The sequence below is a fragment of the Pagrus major genome, chromosome 9 (genome assembly GCF_040436345.1).
Source record: "Pagrus major chromosome 9, Pma_NU_1.0".
In the NCBI taxonomy this organism is placed as follows: domain Eukaryota; kingdom Metazoa; phylum Chordata; class Actinopteri; order Spariformes; family Sparidae; genus Pagrus; species Pagrus major.
Window position 1 is genome coordinate 11,968,394 of NC_133223.1, and position 20,324 is coordinate 11,988,717.

At 39.8% G+C, this 20,324-nt stretch overlaps 2 protein-coding genes across 3 annotated transcripts in view; one reads left to right on the forward strand and one right to left on the reverse strand.

Moving 5' to 3' along the window:
• Positions 1-2,469: 2,469 nt before the first annotated feature.
• klf5b (Kruppel like factor 5b) lies at positions 2,470-6,418 on the forward strand. Its single transcript, XM_073474301.1, has 4 exons — positions 2,470-2,646; positions 4,871-5,777; positions 5,858-5,917; positions 6,240-6,418. The coding sequence occupies exons 1-4, from the start codon at positions 2,470-2,472 to the stop codon at positions 6,416-6,418; spliced, it is 1,323 nt and encodes a 440-aa protein (XP_073330402.1).
• Positions 6,419-13,111: 6,693 nt separating this feature from the next.
• klf12b (Kruppel like factor 12b) overlaps positions 13,112-20,324 on the reverse strand; it is a 44,625-nt gene continuing 37,412 nt past the window's right edge. For both annotated transcript variants that reach the window (XM_073473280.1, XM_073473281.1), the window contains exons 5-6: positions 16,887-17,044; positions 13,112-14,321 (exon numbers count right to left, since the gene is read on the reverse strand). In XM_073473280.1, coding sequence (XP_073329381.1) covers positions 14,140-14,321; positions 16,887-17,044 — 340 coding nt within the window. In that variant the 3' untranslated portion in view covers positions 13,112-14,139. The remainder of the gene's footprint in view (positions 14,322-16,886; positions 17,045-20,324) is intronic.

A 20,324-nucleotide genomic window follows, 5' to 3' on the forward strand; every position in this document is an offset into this window, starting at 1 on the left:
TAACTTTTATTAATAACATATTTTTAAAAATTACATTACAAAATTGCTTAACAGGAAGAGGATACCACAGAAAGCAGAAGGTTAAACATAAGTTAAAATGGGTCAATAAAATGAGATCACAATTTAAACAAACAAAGCAAATTAGGAGAAGGACGTAAGATTTTTATAAAACAGTTTTGTGGAGAGATGTGCAGAAGACAATTAGGGCAAAAAATAAATAAATGAATTCATTAATTAAAGCTAAAAAATTGATTTAAGTTCTGAGTTTTATTTAAATTGTATTTAATAAGGAAGATGTAATTTGACTTTGTTCCAATACAGAGCATGAAACTGATGTTAGGTTAGATAGGTGTTGTTATTTTTTTAACTCTTGTCCCTGGTTGGGCTTTTACATGTAAAGCGTGATTAAAATATATAACTGTCAGTTGTCAGTATCATAAAAACCACAGAACACAAGTGATATGGACGTACAATTAACAACACATACTACAACACACATATATCACAGATACACCTGACATCAGGAGCACAATCAGCAAAATATGGGTAAAGCTCTGGTTTGCTTTTAGTCAGCACTTAACCTTTGTTGTAAAAGATTTGATATCTGGAATTAGTTTGATTTCAGTTGGTAAAGTATCCCAGAGTTGACAGCCCCTTAGGGAGAAAGCTGATTGTCCAATAGTTAGGAAAAAAATAATTCTTAGAGTTTAAGAACATTAGAGTCGGAAATCAAGAATTTTTTCAGCCGTGGCCCTGATCCTCCTACGTATTTATGAGGGGGGGAGACTTTGTGTTTGAGGCTCACAGCCGAGGGGCCTGGACAGCAATGTGGTGTCACTTACAAACCCCCAAACAAAAAGTAGTGGATGAATATATTGTATGGATCAGTGTATGAATGGTGAAAAAATAATGTATTTTGCGTAACATATACTGTATCTACAGCCTTTTCACTATGTTTAGGTTTGACACATGACCTTATCTAACCTCACAGATACTCACATTTAAAACATGCTCAGTCAAGCCTACAGTGGGTGCAGTTACAACACTTTAATAAGAGGACAGAAACTGCCTGAAGACAAACATGGATGGGAGTGGCAGTAAATGTCACATTTAAACAATCCTTTTACACACACAGGTTTTTTTTTCATAATGTAATGATGCTTAACCTCGTCCACATCCGTGCCAATGTTGTGACATACCAGTGTTTCCAGTTCCAGCATGTTGCACTGGCAATATCATTGACATGGGGTAATATTACATACACCTGTGTGGGAAAAAAACTAAACCTTGTCAAGTGAGTTCTGTTTTGTTAAAGCTGAGGTATAAAGCTGCTGTCACCGTGATCTCCAGAGGGCTGGAGGTTGGATTACTGATTCTTTGTCACTGCTGAGCCAGAAATCTAGAGTATATCCAAGGATGTGAAGAACAGAAATGGAAAGATAAAAACATCATATGTCAGAGTTCCTACAAGGTCACGACAGAAAGGTGTGCAGGGAGTAAAAATAAGCACACGAATGCAGCATTCGCAGCTTAGCTTGGTTTATTAAAGGGCATAGTTACGACAACTGCACGCAGGTTCAGCGCAGATCATCAGTGCTGAATCTGAGAGTGGCACACCATGTATTTGATTGAAATGCTGAGCTATTTTGATGGAAACATCCCCTGCCAGTGTATGTGTGTGCAGGCTTCACTGCTGGCTCAGGAATGTTGGCATCAAGTATGCAGTCCTGACAGACAGCTGCACTGCAGTGGCGTTTTTAACATGCCACACCAGGACCCAAGCGTGCTGGAGGCTCTGAAGAAGATCAGAAAAGTGCATCGAAAACTGACAGGAAAAATCGCACTCACTTGACTGACTGAGGTGGCAGGTGACACACTGAAATATCATCAGTGTGGGTTTGTTCTTACAGGTCTTAGAGGTCAGAATCAACCCAAATCAACCTTTGTAATAAAATGTGACTAAAATAAAAAAATATTCTAGTTGAACTTTTCATGTCATGTGAGAGTTAAATCAGTCTCACAGCCCGTTCAACACGATCCTGAGGGATACTGCACTGATCAAACCAGTGACTCACTTTACTCTGAAGTGTGTGAGTAAACTGCTCAATTACTTGACACGTTCACCTTCCATAATCGCCTCTTTGTCCCCACGTGTTTGGGGCGTTCAGTGTTATTTCTAACCCTCAGCCATTTCACCTCATCATAGCTACAACCCCAGTATTCATTACATGAGGCGTATCCCGATCGCCTGCTTGTCCTGTTTATTTTGTACATGTTCAGCCCCGCCCTGCAGACGCGCTCAATCCACGCCGTTGCGTAATTTGACGAGCCAGCGCAAAATAGGGAGAATGAACGTTTGACAGCTGGCTCGTTTTGCTCGTACAGATTGTTTTCTAAAAACAAAAGATATACCTATGCTTAATTTATTGGTGAAAGATTTCGGATAGTTAGATAGTAACCTCTGCCTTTATGGCCGCTGCCGTGAGGAATAATGTTTGGGTCGCTCCGGGGCAGGACGCGCAGCTTCTCCGTAAAAGCGCTGCGCCGCTGACAGCCGACGGTCTGAGGGGTGAAGATCATGGACAAGTGCTCTGTAACACGAGGGATGCCATCCCGGGAACTTCCTCCTTTCAAGATTATAATTTGGTAAGAGATTGCCTTTTTTTCTTCTTCTTCTTCTGCCTCTCAGCATCACACTGTTTACCGATACCTGCCGGTTTGACGTGGGAAGAGTGGATGTTGCTGATCAGAGCAAAACAGGCTGCTTTTTCATTGAAAGATGTGAGCCGATCACTGGGAGAAGGGCCTGTGTGTTTTGTTTGCTATAATATTCACAGCTACTGTCCCAACACGTGACTGAGATCGCTCTGTGCAGCTGAATGTGATGCTGACATTGACTGGGTTTGAATCACAAGAAGCAGGGCATGGCTGGGGGATGTGAGAGGTTGCACAAGCTCCCGCAAACTTGGGAGGAAGAGATGCACAGCAGCAGCAGCAGCAGCGCTGCAGAGCAACTGGATGTTCTAATTTCAGCCATGTATTAACAAACAGCTTCGGCTGCTGGAGCGCTTTCAGAAGGGCGTCTGCTGCCTGTAAGGGTGAGGGTGGGGGTGTGGGGGGGTTGGCGTCTTTAATGTGGCGGTGTGTACGCAAGTGCAGGCCCCAAATGTATTCATAACAGGGAGTTTGGTCAGATGCTTCACTATCAGTGGAGAATGGTGGGTAGTTCTGGTCAGTGTCCATGTTCAGCAGCAGGTCTGGAATTATCATTTTATAACAGTAATACAAAAAACAAGAGCAGAAAACTACTGAGGCGTTCAGGGTCAATGTTAAACTCGTACTGTTCTACTGTTTGTACTTACTCTTTTGAAATGAAAGGGTGTAATACACACAATAGATTAAAAAAAATGATTTAAACACAAGATGATTAACAAATATAAAAGAAGTATGAACATCAGTGTGTACATAAAATGAGTTTGGGATTTTTGTGTGTAAAATGTGTATGTTCTTAGTTGCTGTTACTTTCTTAAATTGAACTGTATAATTTAAAGGCAGCTGACAACATGTAATTAATGTTTAAAGGGTAGGTGTAATAAGCTAAGGCTTCAGCCTACACCTTTTTAGTCCTATTTTGTTTATTTGTTTTTGTTTGTTTTGTTTTGTGAAGCTAGAAAGATAATTTATTGTCTATCTACCAGTGTATTTGCATTTTATAAATTGGAAAATGACTGAAATAATCTAAACTAAACCACTTTTGCATTATCTGTCTTGCACTATTTATACTGTATATACTCTGCACTTTACTGCTTTTTGCACTTCTGGTTAGACGCTAACTGCATTTCGTTGTCTCTGTACTTGTACTGTGCATAATGACAATAAAGTTGAATCTAATCTAATCAACGATTTTACACCAATATTTAAGGCTGCACATTCAGGGTTCGCCCTGTCAGTGTCAGGTTTAGGTGAAGCACGTCAAGCTGTTTGGCAGAATGAGTGTAAAATCAATGTGGAGAGCATCAAAACTAACTATGGTTGTAGTTAGTCCTCAGTGAACCTACTGAGAAAGTTTTGTCATTAAGCGTTTTGGGTGTTGTCAATTTATTATCTGCTTATCCAACTTTTTGTACACAGACGTGATTATAATATTGCTCCAAAATGATGTGAAATTGCATTGATGATTTTTAGTCGAAAACAATAAACAAATCCAAATCTCCCGCCAAAAACATTCACCTAAGTCCTCTACAAACCGAGGGAATACACTGACAATTCATCTCAATATGATCAAAATCGCAATATGGCCTTGTGCAAGAAGATGTAATTTTTTGAAAAAGACAAAATGTGTGTCAAAACATCCTTAAAATGACATACTGCGGTGCTGAGATGCCTTGGCCTATAAATCTTGTTCTTTAGGTGTAAGAGAACATGTTTGTTTGACACAGACCCCAACAAATGTCACATCATTGTGATTTTGACATTTTTTTTAATTTTTTTTTGTGAAAATAAAAATGAATTCCCTTTAATCATGAATCATATCTAGAGCTCCAATAAACAATAGATTGGTTGTCAACTATTAAATTAATCGCAGACTATTTTGATAATCGATTAGTTGGTTTGAGTGATTTTTAAAGGAAAAAGAAGTGAAAATTCCATTCCAAGATTCCAGCTTCGTGCAACAATTAAATGTAATTGTTAGTTGCAGTCCTAATCATATCTCAGTCATGATTTATGTCAACATAATCACAACATGATTTTTTTTACCATATCATGCAGCCCTACCAATACCCAATGAGAGAGCCTGAATCAATTATCTGTTAAGTGACAGAACTTGACTATGGCTGACTTGATTATTTGCTTCTCTTTTGTCATTCAGGGTAAATCAGAGATGGACAGCTACCTGTCTCACCCACAGGACGTAGTAAATTCCAAAATGTTGTGCAGGGACGGCTCTTTGATGCTCGAGCAGCCTTTCCCCGAGGACTTAGCGCCTCCTTACAGTGTCAACATGAGCCTGCTGCTTCCTGACGTCACATACCTGCATCCTGGTCTCTGCAGGACTATGAGACAGATCAAAACGGAGCCCTCACACTCTCTGATGCACGCCACCTGTCAGAGCAACGGGGTGCCACCAACACTCCCAGAGTACCCAGGTGTTTTCAGTGCGGCCGACGCCGCTAGCGGGAATTTTTTCATCAAGCAGGAAGTGCCAGACTTCCAGGATGTTCCCCTGTTTCAGCTGCTGAACTCTGACATGGAGCAGCTTGTTCATGGGTCGCAGCTGAACTCCATCCCCATGGCCCCGTTAGGTCTCCACATGGGGAACGTCCAAGTAGCCCCGGTGCAGAATTCTGCCAAACCCACGGGCAGTCACAATGAATGTTTTCGACATCAGCAGAGACCGACCTATTTGCCACCTTCTCCGCCAAACTCTGAGCCCTCCAGTCCAGACAGGGGGAAGGAGCTCCTCCACAATCTGTCCCCACCTCCCTCCTATGAAGCCAGCATCGCCTCCAAGATAACTTTTCACACCCATAATCCTGTCAATCCAGGGCAAACTTCTAGTGTCCCTCCAATCCAAAACCCAGACCAGAATTCCAGTGTGGGATTAGTCCAAAGTCCACGTCCTGTGCCAGTCCAGCGTCCAACACTGACACCAGTTCAGACGGCACCTGGTGCTGGTCCAATGTCCCCAGTGTTGGCCCAGTCGGCTCCATTTAAGAGCAACCGGAGGTGTAATCCTGATCTGGAGAGACGGCGGATTCACCACTGTGATGTTCCAGGTGAGTCTTGCTTCTATTAAAAGCTCATATCCAAGTGACAGGACGGTATTTTGATGTTAATGAGCTTTTTTTTTCTTTAGGTTGCAAGAAGGTGTACACCAAGTCTTCTCATTTGAAAGCTCATCAGCGGACACACACAGGTAAAATGTTTTTGAGTTGCACTTGAGTCTTCTTTTGGGTTGAAGCGGTGATCGCGGAAAAATGTACTTGGCGTGCAGACGCATTCTGTCTGCTGACAGACCTGGCGCACATCTCACTGCTGTCAAATCACATAAACCCTGCAGCTCTCAAAAACAGGACACACTGTGATTAATGGTTCTCAGCTTGTCCATAATCTTAAAAACTCATTTATCAGTAATTTGAGAAAGATATATCCCATACTTTTAATTAACGTCATTGATGTTTTGTCCGGCTGCAGTAGCTTCATTCTGCTTTTTGTTTTTGTGTGTGTGTCTGCTGTAGGAGAGAAGCCGTACCAGTGCTCCTGGGAGGGATGTGAGTGGCGCTTTGCCCGTTCGGACGAGCTGACTCGCCATTTCAGGAAACATACCGGGGCGAAGCCTTTCCAGTGTGCCGTGTGCAACCGCTGTTTCTCCCGCTCTGATCACCTGGCCCTGCACATGAAGAGACACCAGAGCTAGAAAACCTGCTCCTGCAAATCAAGTTAATCTTTTTTTTTTTTTTTTTTTTCAGTAGAAGTGGACATGTTACATATCAGCAAACAAACAAATTAAAAACTGTGGATTATTCCACTCACGTCCCAGTGGAGATATTATTAGCAGTGCTGGCCCACGAGTAATTTCTTTTATTGTGAAAGGATCAAATAATACTGTTGCCTTATTTTATTCACACACGTATCGCAATATTGGGGTTATTTGCCAAGGTGTCAGTGAAAAATAATTTGCCAAATGTAATAATGACATAATATTTAATCTTTTTTAAGACTTTATTTTCATTAGATTTTGTTGTACTGCAAACTACATACACAACTATCATCGTTTGTGTCATTGTACAAGTCACTTCAACAACGTCATGTCATTTACAGACATTTATTAAATTAACTTAAATACCAAACTGCCATATTGTAAGTGCAGATATATGAACTGGAAGGTCAAAGAATATGTTGCTTTAGCCCGAGGGTCAAAGGACTGATGTGCATAACATAGAAAGTAAAAGCAGTTAGTTTCACTTGTAGGTACAAAAGGTGTGGATTTACTAAAAGACACAGCAAGAAGAAGAAATATTGGAATTAGCGCTGTTTGCAAGCCAGGTGGAGAGTGCAGCATGACTTTAACACTGCCAGATTTATAGATTACTTTGCCACTGAGGACAACTTTACTCACAACAAAATCTATATCTATTTATAACGCTGAAATAAGAGGGAGATAATGTCGATGAGATATTTATCATAGTCATTATGAATGTTCCATATCTATGACCCCATATTGTAACAGAGATGTGGTCATTACAGAACTCGTTTATTTAATTATAGAAAAGGTTTAACTTATTTTTGATGGGCTTGTTTTGTCCCATGTTAACTCCACACAGCAATATCTCATTTTACACCAAGGAGCTCTGAGTACGTGACATTTCAGCGGCAGGTCAGGGTTATTTTCCTTCTCCCGGAAGTCGTTATGATGGGCGAATCCAGACTCGTTCATTCTGACTTTGTTTCAGCAGGAAATAATTTAAGTGTCCAACATTACATATCTTCTGACAGCATCAGGTTACTCGTGATTTGTCGTCATAAGAGGTTCCAAATTGATGTCTGTGAGTTTGAGATATTTTTTTTAGATTCAGACTGAGCACCTGCCAGTCTGAACATCTGTGTCAGCTTTTGGTTTTCTTTGACTACTGTCCATATATTCAAACACACTTTGAAAGTGCCTTTAACTGCCTCTTTCTTTTTTGGATGAATGGAAAACAAAGCTGCCCCTTTGGGACAATGTTCTTTTACCAGGTACTTTACTTTGCTAAATTGATTCTGTATGTTGGCTGCCCCTCCTCTGTCTCTATTTATGACCAAGTTTCTTTGTAATTTGAGTCAGGCAGGTTGAACAAAATTGATTTTTGAAGCCTCTATAATTTTTTAATATGTATATATTTTGTATCTGCTGTTTAAAGGATACGATCCATTGATTGTTTCTGGGTGTATAAATATTTTAAACTTTTCTTTTTTTAAATTGCAGAGACTGTTTATTTTTAACTTTTTTTGGCAGAGTCTAAGAAGGATCGAATGATAGAATATTGTTACAGTCTACACTGTCATCACTTTCTCCAGCCAAGACAGCAGCTCAGTGGCGTATGTGCCGGTGAATTATTGCAATACTTTGAAATATATATACACACAAATATTTTGACATGAAAGGCGTTACAATATTTTGTGTCGTAGCTTCATAACATGAAGATGCAGTCCAAATTGATCTAATGTGCTATGAAGCCATGTGACCCTCACAATGCAAATAAAAGTTCTGAGTTGAATATTCCTTTTTGTATCGTCTAGTTCACATTGTGAGTCTGTGTGATTGTGTGGCATAATGTGTTCCTGGAGACACCTATATTAGCAGGAACTACCAGTAGAAGCAGTATTTTGCCAGCCGTTTATATAACTATTCATGTCTGTCTGTCTGTCTATGAAAAAGTCTGAATTAATTACTGCAGCCTCTAAATGACCTGCATAAGCAAACAAGGCCATCAGTGAGAAGACTGGCTACTTCTGTCTAATTATTATGGTTATTCAAAATGCCAAATGATTTGAATGCCAAACAAACTGCCGTCTCCCCTCACATCTCCCAGTGTCGGGTCATCCTTGCTGCGCCAATTTGTTTTTGGTTAATGATTTGCCTTCAGTATTCAGTTATTATCGCGGGTCACACCCTTAATGCACTTGTTCTTATTAACAAGTCATGAAAACAGAACAAGATTACATCTTTTGTTCAACTCTTGGAAAAGTGTCCCTGACATGAGTCACAGCAGACTTTAGGTGCCAAGAGAAGCTGTACAAACAAGAGGAGTTGTCTCAGCTTGTCCCGAATGCAGAGGCACTTCACTCTGACAATTGGTATAATATCGCTCTTATTTGCCTTCAGCTTCTTTTGACTCTACTTTGCTTGTACAGTATAGCCTACACTGTATAGGCCCTTGTGAGTAATAAATCACGCATGTGATATACTGCACGGTGAAATGCTTTGTGGGGTGGGAATTGAAACCTCGCTATTGTAATCATCTGAATCCTTTGCTGGCTGACAGAAACATTCATCCAGATCCAGTTATAATAGAGTGCCGTACACTATGTACTGGGCGTTTTTTAAGTGCAACCTGTTCTTAGAAACGGCATTCTCTACATGTTGTGTTAAATAATAGCAGATCTTAAAATACAACTCTCTGTTGGTGCAACAAAACACCATGGTATCACACAGAGGTACACAATGTTTTACTGAGATGTTTGAATATGTCAATGAGGATATTCAGGCACCGAAGAATTTTTGTATGGCGCTTTCATTTTCTGTTGATTCTGGTGGCCCCTGTGGACAAAAGATGACGATGGTGAAACAAAAAAGCAAACTTTGTTTTAGTGCCGTACCGTACCACCAGGCTACAGAGCAGCTTCTTTCCTCAATTCCTCAGTTCATCCTCAGCAATACTGCGCAAGAAAAAAACATTATGATTGACCTGGATAAGTCAGAATTCCGACCTGGTGACAGACACTAAGAATGACTATTCAAATTACACAGAAATAGCCAATCTTCCTACTGATCGTCTCGTTTGCATGTAGAGGCATCAGTATTAAGGAGACCCATTGTGCTTTTTCATTTTTTTCCTTGCCTTCAGTATGTTATATGTGTTCTTTTATATGTAAAACATCCTGAAAGTTAAAAAGGTCGAAGCAACAGAAGCTCCTCTCTCCCACAGAGAACACTGCTCCTGAAACGCCTCGTCAGTAGTCCCGCCTTTAATTCCATGACTTTGTGACATCACACCACGTCACCGTATCACACACGTATGTCTAGCGGCTTGTTTGGTACGTAAGAATTGATTTAGCATAGCTGAAAGTATGAACATGAAGATAAGCACTGAATGTCTCCTATAAACTAAAACTGTTTCATAACCAGTAAAAAGTTCCTTGTAGTACGTTTGGTTAATCGATGGTTTTAATTTTTTTGTAATGGTTTTAATAATTTTCTGCTCCTCTTGTAGTGATCAGACGTACACTGTGTACAAGCTACTGTACTGCATATCACCAATAATTTAAAATGTCTTCCCTAATACCAAGATTAGGTTTCTGAATGCCAGAGAATGTGAGTACAGTACTCAGATGTCTGAGCGACATTGAAACCACATACCAGCCGTCTCAGTCGTAGATAGCAACTAGCTCCATACCAGTGTGTTACATACAAAATGCAACTTTATTAACCTTCATGCCTCCATTCATATTGATATACATGTATATGTTTGAACTTATTTTTAATTTCACAGCTCCATCCATATGAAAAATACAGAGAAAAAGGCAAAACACTGACTGGATACTTAAACAACTCTTGGAGAAAAGAAAAGTGTAACAGAAATAAAGAAGGACATCTGTTCTTGAAGTTTTGAAAAATATCGGGATTAAAAATTTCTTTTACAGATGTGGAATTCCATGAGCAGAATCTCCCTTTTGAAGCGATGCTGAGCAATATCACAATTTTTTTCTTTTTTTTCTTTTTTACGGTAAGAATGAAAAGATCTGAATATATTTACACTACACTCACTTTACATAAATACAGGAACAACGATTACTGTACGTAATATCAGCAAACTTGAAACAAAGGCATTGGCTTCACTACTTAAAATTTTTCAAAACCAGGAACTCAAAAGCAGATGTTACACAGAAAGTAAAGTAGATATTGAACTGATAGAGAAGTGTAAGATCAGTATTCATTAACAAAGGCGTCGCTCTACAGCCGGAATCCCAGCCACAGGATATTTTCCCTGTGAGTAAGAACCCTCACTATCTTCCATGTTCCATTCATATGATGAAGCTGAAACATCATGAGGCCTTCGTAACTCAGTTTTGTTCCCCTCAGAGGAAGTGACTTATTGCGAGCAAAGTAATAACGCGAGCTATAAACAGCCTGTGAAAGTGTTATGGGAGGATGCTGCATTTGACACAATGGCATAAGGCTCAGTGCGTAAAGAAAGTGAAACATTAGAGGTCCGCCTTGCATAACGTTGTCTGTGCTTTGTTGTTTCTTTCCAAAAAAATTCATGGTTTCCCATTTGAAATTTATTAATTTGAGCACACATGTTGAAATCTGAACTCTGCACAGAGCAGCTGATATTACAAGTTTGCAATATGAGGCACTATTCATTATTATTGCATAACTTTGACCCTGGTTACCGTTACAAAATTATGCTCTAAAATGAGGAAAGAGATGCTGGAGGGAAACATAATACACCCTGTCCTGTGGAGACACCATATTCAAGTCTAATTGAATTGAGCAAAAAACTGGTGTATTAAGGCAGGCAACTTCATACACTGAATACGAGAGTACACGTGTTGTTGATATGTGCTTGATCAATATAATTTCTTGTCCGGGTATAGCAAAATAGCAACACAGGGAATCGAGTACCTTAATACGGTCATTGTATATAAATAATTTGTCGGTTCTAGCAAACACTGGTTCAGCCTTGGGAATACAAATGATTTGATCATGAACTTATTGAACCACAAACCAAAGAAAGCAAACTGTTATAGAACATCACATATGATCATTTACATGATGAATACCATTAGCCCCATTTCACTGTATATCAAATTAGATAAATTACAGTCTCTGAAAAAAGACTTTACATGTATAAATGTATTTCCTGCATCTACTAATCAAAAGCCCTATTTTTCCAATGTATATACAGGCTGTAGAACTTTGTAATAAGTTTTATCTTCACTATCACATATATTACAACATTTCAAAAGATCCTTTTTACAGAAGAAAAAAAGAGTTATATGCAATGATGAAGTGCCCCTCAATAATAAAACCTTCTCATACATTATATGGATGATAAAATATGACCATGATTATTTGTTTTTATAAATTGACATCTGAAATAAAATAATTTGAAAATCATACTAATAATCAAACAAGGTGCTGATATGCTTTTTGCCAAAATGATAATACAACTGGGCATAATGACATGTGCACAAACAATATACATAAATAATGATAACATAGACCATTACCATTCAAAGGGGTGTCACATACATTGGGGTGCATGTGTGGAAATGACCTCCTGGATCTGGCTACTTGACTGAGAGTGAGGGTGTGTAATGTGTGCGTGTGTGCGTGTGTGTGTGTGGCTGTGTGTGTGTGTAGTTTTCAAGGTGCTGTTATCAAAAAGGTCACCATTTCTTTTTACTGGCTTCAGTCCAATAGATGCATTTAGCAGCACTATGCAATAAAATGGCCTGATACTCTGAGATTATGTCTGCAAATACCTGCACAATGTCTGTTATTATGACTAAACTTTTAAATTAATTGAAGAGATGTTTCTGCCAGTAACTGCATCAAAAATGTGGCCTTCCTGTGCATACATAATGTATTCATGCATGTACATGATGTGTATGTATTCTTTATACATGTACTGTAAATGTATGTATATGTGATTCCTCCATTTGTCAGTCATTTCTATAGCCAAATCTCAGGTACATCAGATAATAATCTTAACATATATCTGGTCTGAGGTGAAAACATTTCAAGTGACTGTCTGTATTTGAGACAAATAAAATAAAATAAAACAAAATAAAATGATTCGGAGTAACTCGCTAACTGAGACGCATCAGATTAGAGCCTTGTGCTGGAGCTACGAACCAATCGACAGAGGGAGTTGTGGCAGTCGCGGTTAGAAACTTCTCCCCCGATATTGACATCAGCAAACAGAACAACGAGGACGCTGACGCTCCCTCTCATCACTCTGTCCTGTATGTATTGCTTTTCTGTATTGTACATCAGGTGCCACGCTATCCCTGTAATAACACTGCAGCCGATGTCAGTTTCAGCTTATGGTCAAGTGCTGCTGTGCAAAAAAAACCACAAGGCCAAGTTCTTTTCACTGTCAAACCCAGCTGAGAAAACAACAGATAGATCAGGACAGAATGAAAGCAGAGTCTGTAAGGTGCCTCTATTTTTTTCTTTTTCACATACTGGATATCTCCTCTGATTGTTTCAAAGTGTTCACTGTACATGAGGGGTTGTACTTTTCTGAGTCAAACATAAGCAATAAGCAGGCATTTAAAAAAAAAAAAAAACAGAAGAAGAAGCAAGATTCAATAAAACAAAACGTTTCCATACTGAAAGTATATTTATCCTTAAAGATTGCACTTTACTGATTGCTAATCACAGCACGAAATCCACCAAAGATTTTTTTTTTTTTTGAAGAAAATGCTTTCAAGAGGCTCAACATAAAGAGTAGCACTGACGAGATGTGGGGTCCTGTGAGCGTGTGGTAAGCGGCGTGTTCCTTTGCTGGTGTGATGATACGCATGTCCAGTTTTCATTGTTTGAAAGAAAGCAATGACTATGTGAAACAGTGGACGTGTTGATGAGGTTGATTGATTCAGGTTGTGGCTGTTTGAGTTCATGTCATTTATTTTTTGCTGGGTATGAGATAGGTGAAAGTCCAGCCCCCATTTTTAGCTTCCATATGGCGTGCCTCGGCTATGACAGCAGGCTCCAGCAGGCAAAGGAAGCCATCTGCGTTGAAATGGCGCCCTCTGCTGGTCACAAGTCAGACTCACACGGTGCAACAATGCTGCCTGTAACTCCAAATAGGCCCAAGTCCTTTCCTTTTCCTGTGATCCAGTCCTACTTCTCTCTGCTCACACAGGAAATCCATTCCACATACTGGGGTCGTTCACATTATGAATGCTGGAGAAGCAGCCATTTGAACAATAATGAAAAGAAAGATACCAAAAAAGAGACAGCTGCGATTGCATTATATATATTTTTTTGTCCAAATAAAGAAGTGCGAGTTCATCTTAAAAATCAAAGTGAAACATTTACAAACAGTGCTGTAAAAGACAGTTCCCTATTATACTCCAAACAAAGACAATAACAGATCCTGCCGTCCGTTCCTTCCAACCCCAAAGAGGATCCAGAAGTGACCCTGTTTTGTGCTCCACAAGCTCTGTGCACCTCTCCATCTTCCCTCCTCGTGACGGATGAGAGTGTGTGTGTGCATCTATGTGTGTGTGGGTGTGCGTCCAGGCCAGCTGAGAAACATTCATAGGGAGATCCCGCTCCCCCGGCTGCCTGTGTGTGTGAGTGTGTGTGTCTGTTCCATTGATCTCTCTCTCTCTCTCTCTCTGTATCTCGCTCCGTCTCATTCACACCAGCATGTGTCTCCGTCGGTGCAGGGCCAAGTGGTCAGATCTGGAGAAGCTGCGGTCACAGTCTGCGCACTTGAAGGGCTTCACCCCTGTGTGTTTTCTGTAATGCCTCGTCAGCTCATCAGAGCGGGCAAACTTCCACGTGCAGCCGTCCCAGGTGCATTTGTATGGCTTTTCCCCTGGAGAGGAGGACAGAAAACAGAGTGCACAGTCAGAAGCTTGTAGATCAATGTTCAGTACTGCCACTGGATACTTGACATATTAAAAGTTACTTAGCCAGTGGCCTTGATACTTTATAAATGATGATATGTCTCCCTAAAAGTTTGTATGACACATTATAGCAATAGCTATAAGCTTTTACAGCATAATATAATGTTGTATGAAACCCATCATGAGTCAAGCATCACAGTTGCTTGTACAAAAATCAATATCTATGTTTTTATATGAAAGCTAAAGATCACACCAGTGTGTGTGTGTCCATGTCCACTCTTTTCTTTATAGTAATTGTAAAGTAAAGTATACACATGTACACCTGACAGTTTGGCTGATCATTTTACATGCTACAGATCTTCTTTTTTGTAATATTTTTGGTGTTATTTTTTATATCGTCTGTCAGATTGTCTTTTTTTGTTGGGAAGCCTTTTCAGACATCCTGTGGTATTGATTCATTTTTGTACAATATGAATATTAATTTGCAGACTCTGGAAACTTGCTTGAGATGTGCAGTAGGGGAAGATTGATTATCAGCCCTGACCGATGTTTTTCTGATTGTTGGTATCTGTAACTTTTCTGCCAAATTGCAGATAAAATAACTACACTAATTCAGAAATGTGCTACTTTGGCTCTGATGCAGCATGGAGATGTAGTGGAGATGAAGTATTAAGTAGCAAAAAATGGAAATACTCAAGTAAAGTATCGGTATCGAAAAAAAACACATCAGTCAACCCTCGATGTGTAGTACATCACAGTGAACATCAAGTCTGAATTAGTTGGTGCATTTACATTATCACTGCATAGTAATGAAATTAAGGTGCAGACTGATTTCGTTCTGCAATTTTTACCTCACAACCATGATGGTACTTTGTCAACTAGAATTATCGCCTCGCGGTTGTAGGCAGTATTTATGTGTGAACATGCTGCTGATGGACACTATTCTCACAAGCTGCAATGCACAAAGGAAACTGAGGAGCAGCACACAGCTGCAAAAATGAAAGTAATCCTAGAAAAATATTTCATTGTCTCTTAGTGAAGCCCCTTCAAAGACAGTAGTGGTCCATATTGGAATGCAGCCAGTGTTTTTGTGACCACTGTGTAGTGGTACTAGAGTTGATCCATGTGTATGTTGTAGTTTTGTTGCATTAGTTTATTTTGGATCTGAGATTAAAGGTTCACTGTGTAGTTGTAGGAAAGAAATTTTAATTAGAAGAGAAAAATCTTCAGTGTTTTTTTTATGACTAAACAAACCAAATAAACAAACTCTCTTCACTTTCATGACTGAACAAACTGAATAAACAAACTGACCTTAAAAGGACAACACAATTTCATACTGTTTTACTTTATATGATATTTGGCGGACCCTGACACCTTTCTAGCTTCAAACAGTGTTCTGGAGACCTTATTTTCCTCTGAGAACAGCTTGTTTATTCAGTTAAACTAAATAGTACCCCTTTAAGTGTTGTGCTGCATGTTAGTAACGATGTGTAGTACATCACAGTGAACATCAAGTCTGAATTAGTTGGTGCATTTACATTATCACTGCATAGTAATGAAATTAAGGTGCAGACTGATTTCGTTCTGCAATTTTTACCTCACAACCATGATGGTACTTTGTCAACTAGAATTATCGCCTCGCGGTTGTATCCCTCCGTGAACCAGACAAGTTGCTGTTCTATGAGCTATGGTGTTGAATAATGATCAGAACTTCTTTTGCAGAATATTATGATGTCACAAGGAAGTTGGCCTTTGACCTTCTGGATATAAAATGTCACCATTCATCATATTAGGAAATGTTTGTAAAACTTTTCATGATTATCATATAAACTGTTGACTAATGGTCAAAAATGTGTTTTGTCAGGTCAAAATCCCTCAAGGTGTTCCTGCGGTATGGCATTAACACGAATGTGACGCAACAATCATGAATGTGTATTCCATTTGGTTACAGTGTGATACATGGTCTGATGATAGTGTCATTATAAATATACACCTTTTACTTTAAGCCGACACTGAGTCATTAGGACAGTCTTACAGCACTCATAACCACAGTCTGCCTCCATTAAGACTAAAGAAAGCTACAGGATGTTCATAAGAGAGTCTGTGATCATGAGAAACTGAGATTTTTGCTCTTTGAATGTACAGTATTACGATCAGACATAATGCCTTAGGACGACTTTTGTAAGACAGCACAATGTATTATCAAAGGTGTTCAGCAGATCTTATAAAGCATTATAAATACATTACATACATTACATTACATGTGCATTCATTGTCTTTATCTTGGATGTGGTTTGTTTGCTAAATTGCTCAAGTCCTTGTCTAGAGTTGGCATTAACCATTGACCTACTCCAGATTAAAGTTTGAGTTTATACATTCTTCATAGTGACTCAGACTCTAAGGTGGTTTTCAGTGCAACCTTAACAAAGTAAGCCCAGGGTACTGGATAAAAAGACTGTGATTACTGTCATTACTGTAGATCAACTAACAACATAATAATCGTAGCATATAAACAAACACTTATAGCCACTGACCTGTATGCGTCCTCCGGTGTGCTTTTAAATGGGAGCTTTTGGTGTACACCTTATTGCAGCCCTCGAAGTCACATCTATGGATTCTTCTCTTTTTGGAATCTGGTGACTCTGACCTTCGAGGGCGCCGTATGCTGTCAATACTGAACGGGGACATGGAACTGCAACAGGAGAATGAACATAACAGCATTATTAGAGTGTGACGATGACTTTGTGCAACAATGTGAGGCACAGCGAAACTAAGCAGGACAACAGTATGTACTGCATTCATACTGAACTAGTATTACTGCTTCCTGGCTGTATGTAAGTTGCAGTTTACATCCATGTCTGTCAAGACTCATATATATAATGGTCATAAGTGTAGTTCATAAGTTAACACTATATGTACATGTATGATTCCAGTGAATAATTTCCAGTGAGAAACACACTGTCTTCACTGAGAGACTATTTCTAAAGAGGAGTACGGAGGACTGATAGAGAGCTTCGTCACATGGTGCAACGACAATCACCTGAAGATCAACAGCTATTACTGCTGTATGTCTGTAAGTTAATTGAGAGAAACAAAAAACAGTCGAAGTAGCTGCAAATTGCAAAATGTGGACGCTTCAACCCGGCAGCAGAGAGGATCTAATCACAGTTTCAAGGTGGGCACCCAGAGTTAATATCACCAATTCAGTATCCAACCAAATGTAAAATAAAGTCACAATCTCCCCTTCTGTTCCTGAATTACTGCGTTGAATAAAGGCCAGAAAAGTGTTTTTGCAGAACATTATAACTTTGACCTTTTAGATATAAGATGTCATCGCTTCATCATGTTATTGTATTCAACATTTGTGGGAAACTTTGTCATAATTAGCGTATGAATTCTTGAGTTATGCAGCTCTTTGAGGTCACAGTGACCTTGACCTTTGACCTTTGACAACCAAAATCTAATCACTTCTTTAATGAATCCAAGTGGATGTTTGTGCCAAAGTTGCATAATTTCCCTCCAGGAATTCCTGAGATATCATGTTCATGAGAAAGGGACGGACAGACATGCTGAAAACATAACGCTTCCGGCCACGGCTGACACCAGCATGGACCCATAAATGTCAGGCAGTATTTATGTGTGAACATGCTGCTGATGGACACTATTCTCACAAGCTGCAATGCACAAAGGAAACTGAGGAGCAGCACACAGTTGCAAAAATGAAAGTAATCCTAGAAAAATATTTCATTGTCTCTTAGTGAAGCCCCTTCAAAGACAGTAGTGGTCCATATTGGAATGCAGCCAGTGTTTTTGTGACCACTGTGTAGTGGTACTAGAGTTGATCCATGTGTATGTTGTAGTTTTGTTGCATTAGTTTATTTTGGATCTGAGATTAAAGGTTCACTGTGTAGTTGTAGGAAAGAAATTTTAATTAGAAGAGAAAAATCTTCAGTGTTTTTTTTATGACTAAACAAACCAAATAAACAAACTCTCTTCACTTTCATGACTGAACAAACTGAATAAACAAACTGACCTTAAAAGGACAACACAATTTCATACTGTTTTACTTTATATGATATTTGGCGGACCCTGACACCTTTCTAGCTTCAAACAGTGTTCTGGAGACCTTATTTTCCTCTGAGAACAGCTTGTTTATTCAGTTAAACTAAATAGTACCCCTTTAAGTGTTGTGCTGCGTGTTAGTAACCTGTGTGAAGAGCTTTGAAAAGGTGAACTTAAGTCTGTATAGTTTTTGTTGGTTCTATAAAGATGAGTGTACGCTCCAGAAAATGACCCTGCAAGCTAGTGCAGAACAGTAGCTTTTCCAGCAGGTGGCAGTGTTACACTGCTGTCCTGTAATGCTGAGGGAGTAGATGAGGTAAGACGGCTGGTATTCTTATTGCTGCGATACTCTCATCAATCAAAGGTGGAGTTTCATTTTTTTCAAAGTAGTTCAATGAGGCTAATGACTCCTGCGTTATTCCTGTCATCAATACATTTTGTCATGACATTTCCTCTCCAATAACTACTCAATATCACAGCTGATTATATAATGTGTCACTTCTGAAAGTGAAGCCCCATAGCTAAGTGTGTGCTTTTGTTTGCGAGGCTTGTGAGTGTGTCAGTGTGTGTGTGTGTGTGTGTGAGCACTTGCAGTGTAGCGTAGTATCATATCTGTGGAAAAATTAAATCAGCTCACGCATCGCTTCTCTGAATATGATGCTGTACACATACAGTACACACACACACACAAAGGACGGAACGAAAATAGGGCAGGGTTGTGGTAGACGGTCAGTAGTTCATGTCTCACCAGTGACTGTCGACTGTGAAACAGTGAGCACCTTTCACACAGCGATAAGCACATGACTGCTGTACATGCACACAACAAACGGGCAAGAAAGAGAAGGATACAGTGGAGACAGAAAACAAGAACATCTCTGTTTACTAGAGGGGAGGAGGAGTGAGATCTGTGGGATATATTTAACTGTCAGCAGTGGTGGAGCACTGTAGCTTTTCTTTCAGGTCTCAGAGTCTCTGCTGTGGATATTGAGAAGCAGGTAAAAGAGGGTGAAGGAGGGAGTAAAAGGAGGGGTGAAGAGGGAGAAAGGAGCAGCTTCTGTCGCGTTAGAGGGATCTGAAAGAGGAGCAGGGGCTGCCAGACGGGCCCTCCAGTGAACTGTCTCCGCCACACACAACCTACTTCCTGTCTCTCTGCGTTGCACCGAGGCACGATTTGTCAAATGCAGACTCAGATACACTAAAGCAATCAAGACGCACACGTACGTACAGGCTACACAAATACACAGGAATCGAGAAACACACACAAATATACAAATCACCTGTTGCTCTTGGCTCACTGCCAATCTGAAGCTGTACAGGAAATGAGCACACGGGTCAGATATGAAGTGAACTCCAGCTCCCCTCTCATTTCTCTCTGTCTTTCTCCAAAAAATATCTCACTGCAATGTTATGTCAGAACTGAACACTTAGACAAAGAAGTGTATTTATAAATGTGAAGGAAAACAGTGAGTTTTAATTAGAAATTATTACAGGGCCATCTAATGATCCTCATAGGTCTGTGTGAGTGTGAGTGTGTGTGTGTGCATGTGTGTGTGTGTGTGTGTGTGTGTGTGTGTACGCGCGTGTCCAGGGCAGTGAAGAGGAGGGGCAGGATTAACAGTGGAAACACTCTGAGCTCAGACATCTAGCAGAAGAGGCGGATGTTTACATTCTGACTTCATCCATGAAGTGACTCTGTGATTATGATATAATTTAGGAATCTCTGAGTACAACAGCTTCTAAAACAAAGAACGAAGGACGACTCATTACTCATAATAAATTAACTCATTTCAAGTGCCACGACTGCTGCTCCGCTGCTGGTCATAATTCTGTCGTCGTCACTGCTCAGTTTCAAGAGCTCAGCGACGGCTTTCTAGGTTTAATCCATTTTGGGTACTCGGAGAAATTTCCCA

Coding starts and splice junctions, on each gene's coding strand:
- klf5b (XM_073474301.1), top strand. CDS start 2,470: ATGGCCGCTGCCGTGAGGAATAATGTTTGGGTCGCTCCGGGGCAGGAC. Junction 5,778..5,857: donor TCACCACTGTGATGTTCCAG/GTGAGTCTTGCT, acceptor TTTTTTCTTTAG/GTTGCAAGAAGGTGTACACC. Junction 5,918..6,239: donor TCATCAGCGGACACACACAG/GTAAAATGTTTT, acceptor TGTCTGCTGTAG/GAGAGAAGCCGTACCAGTGC.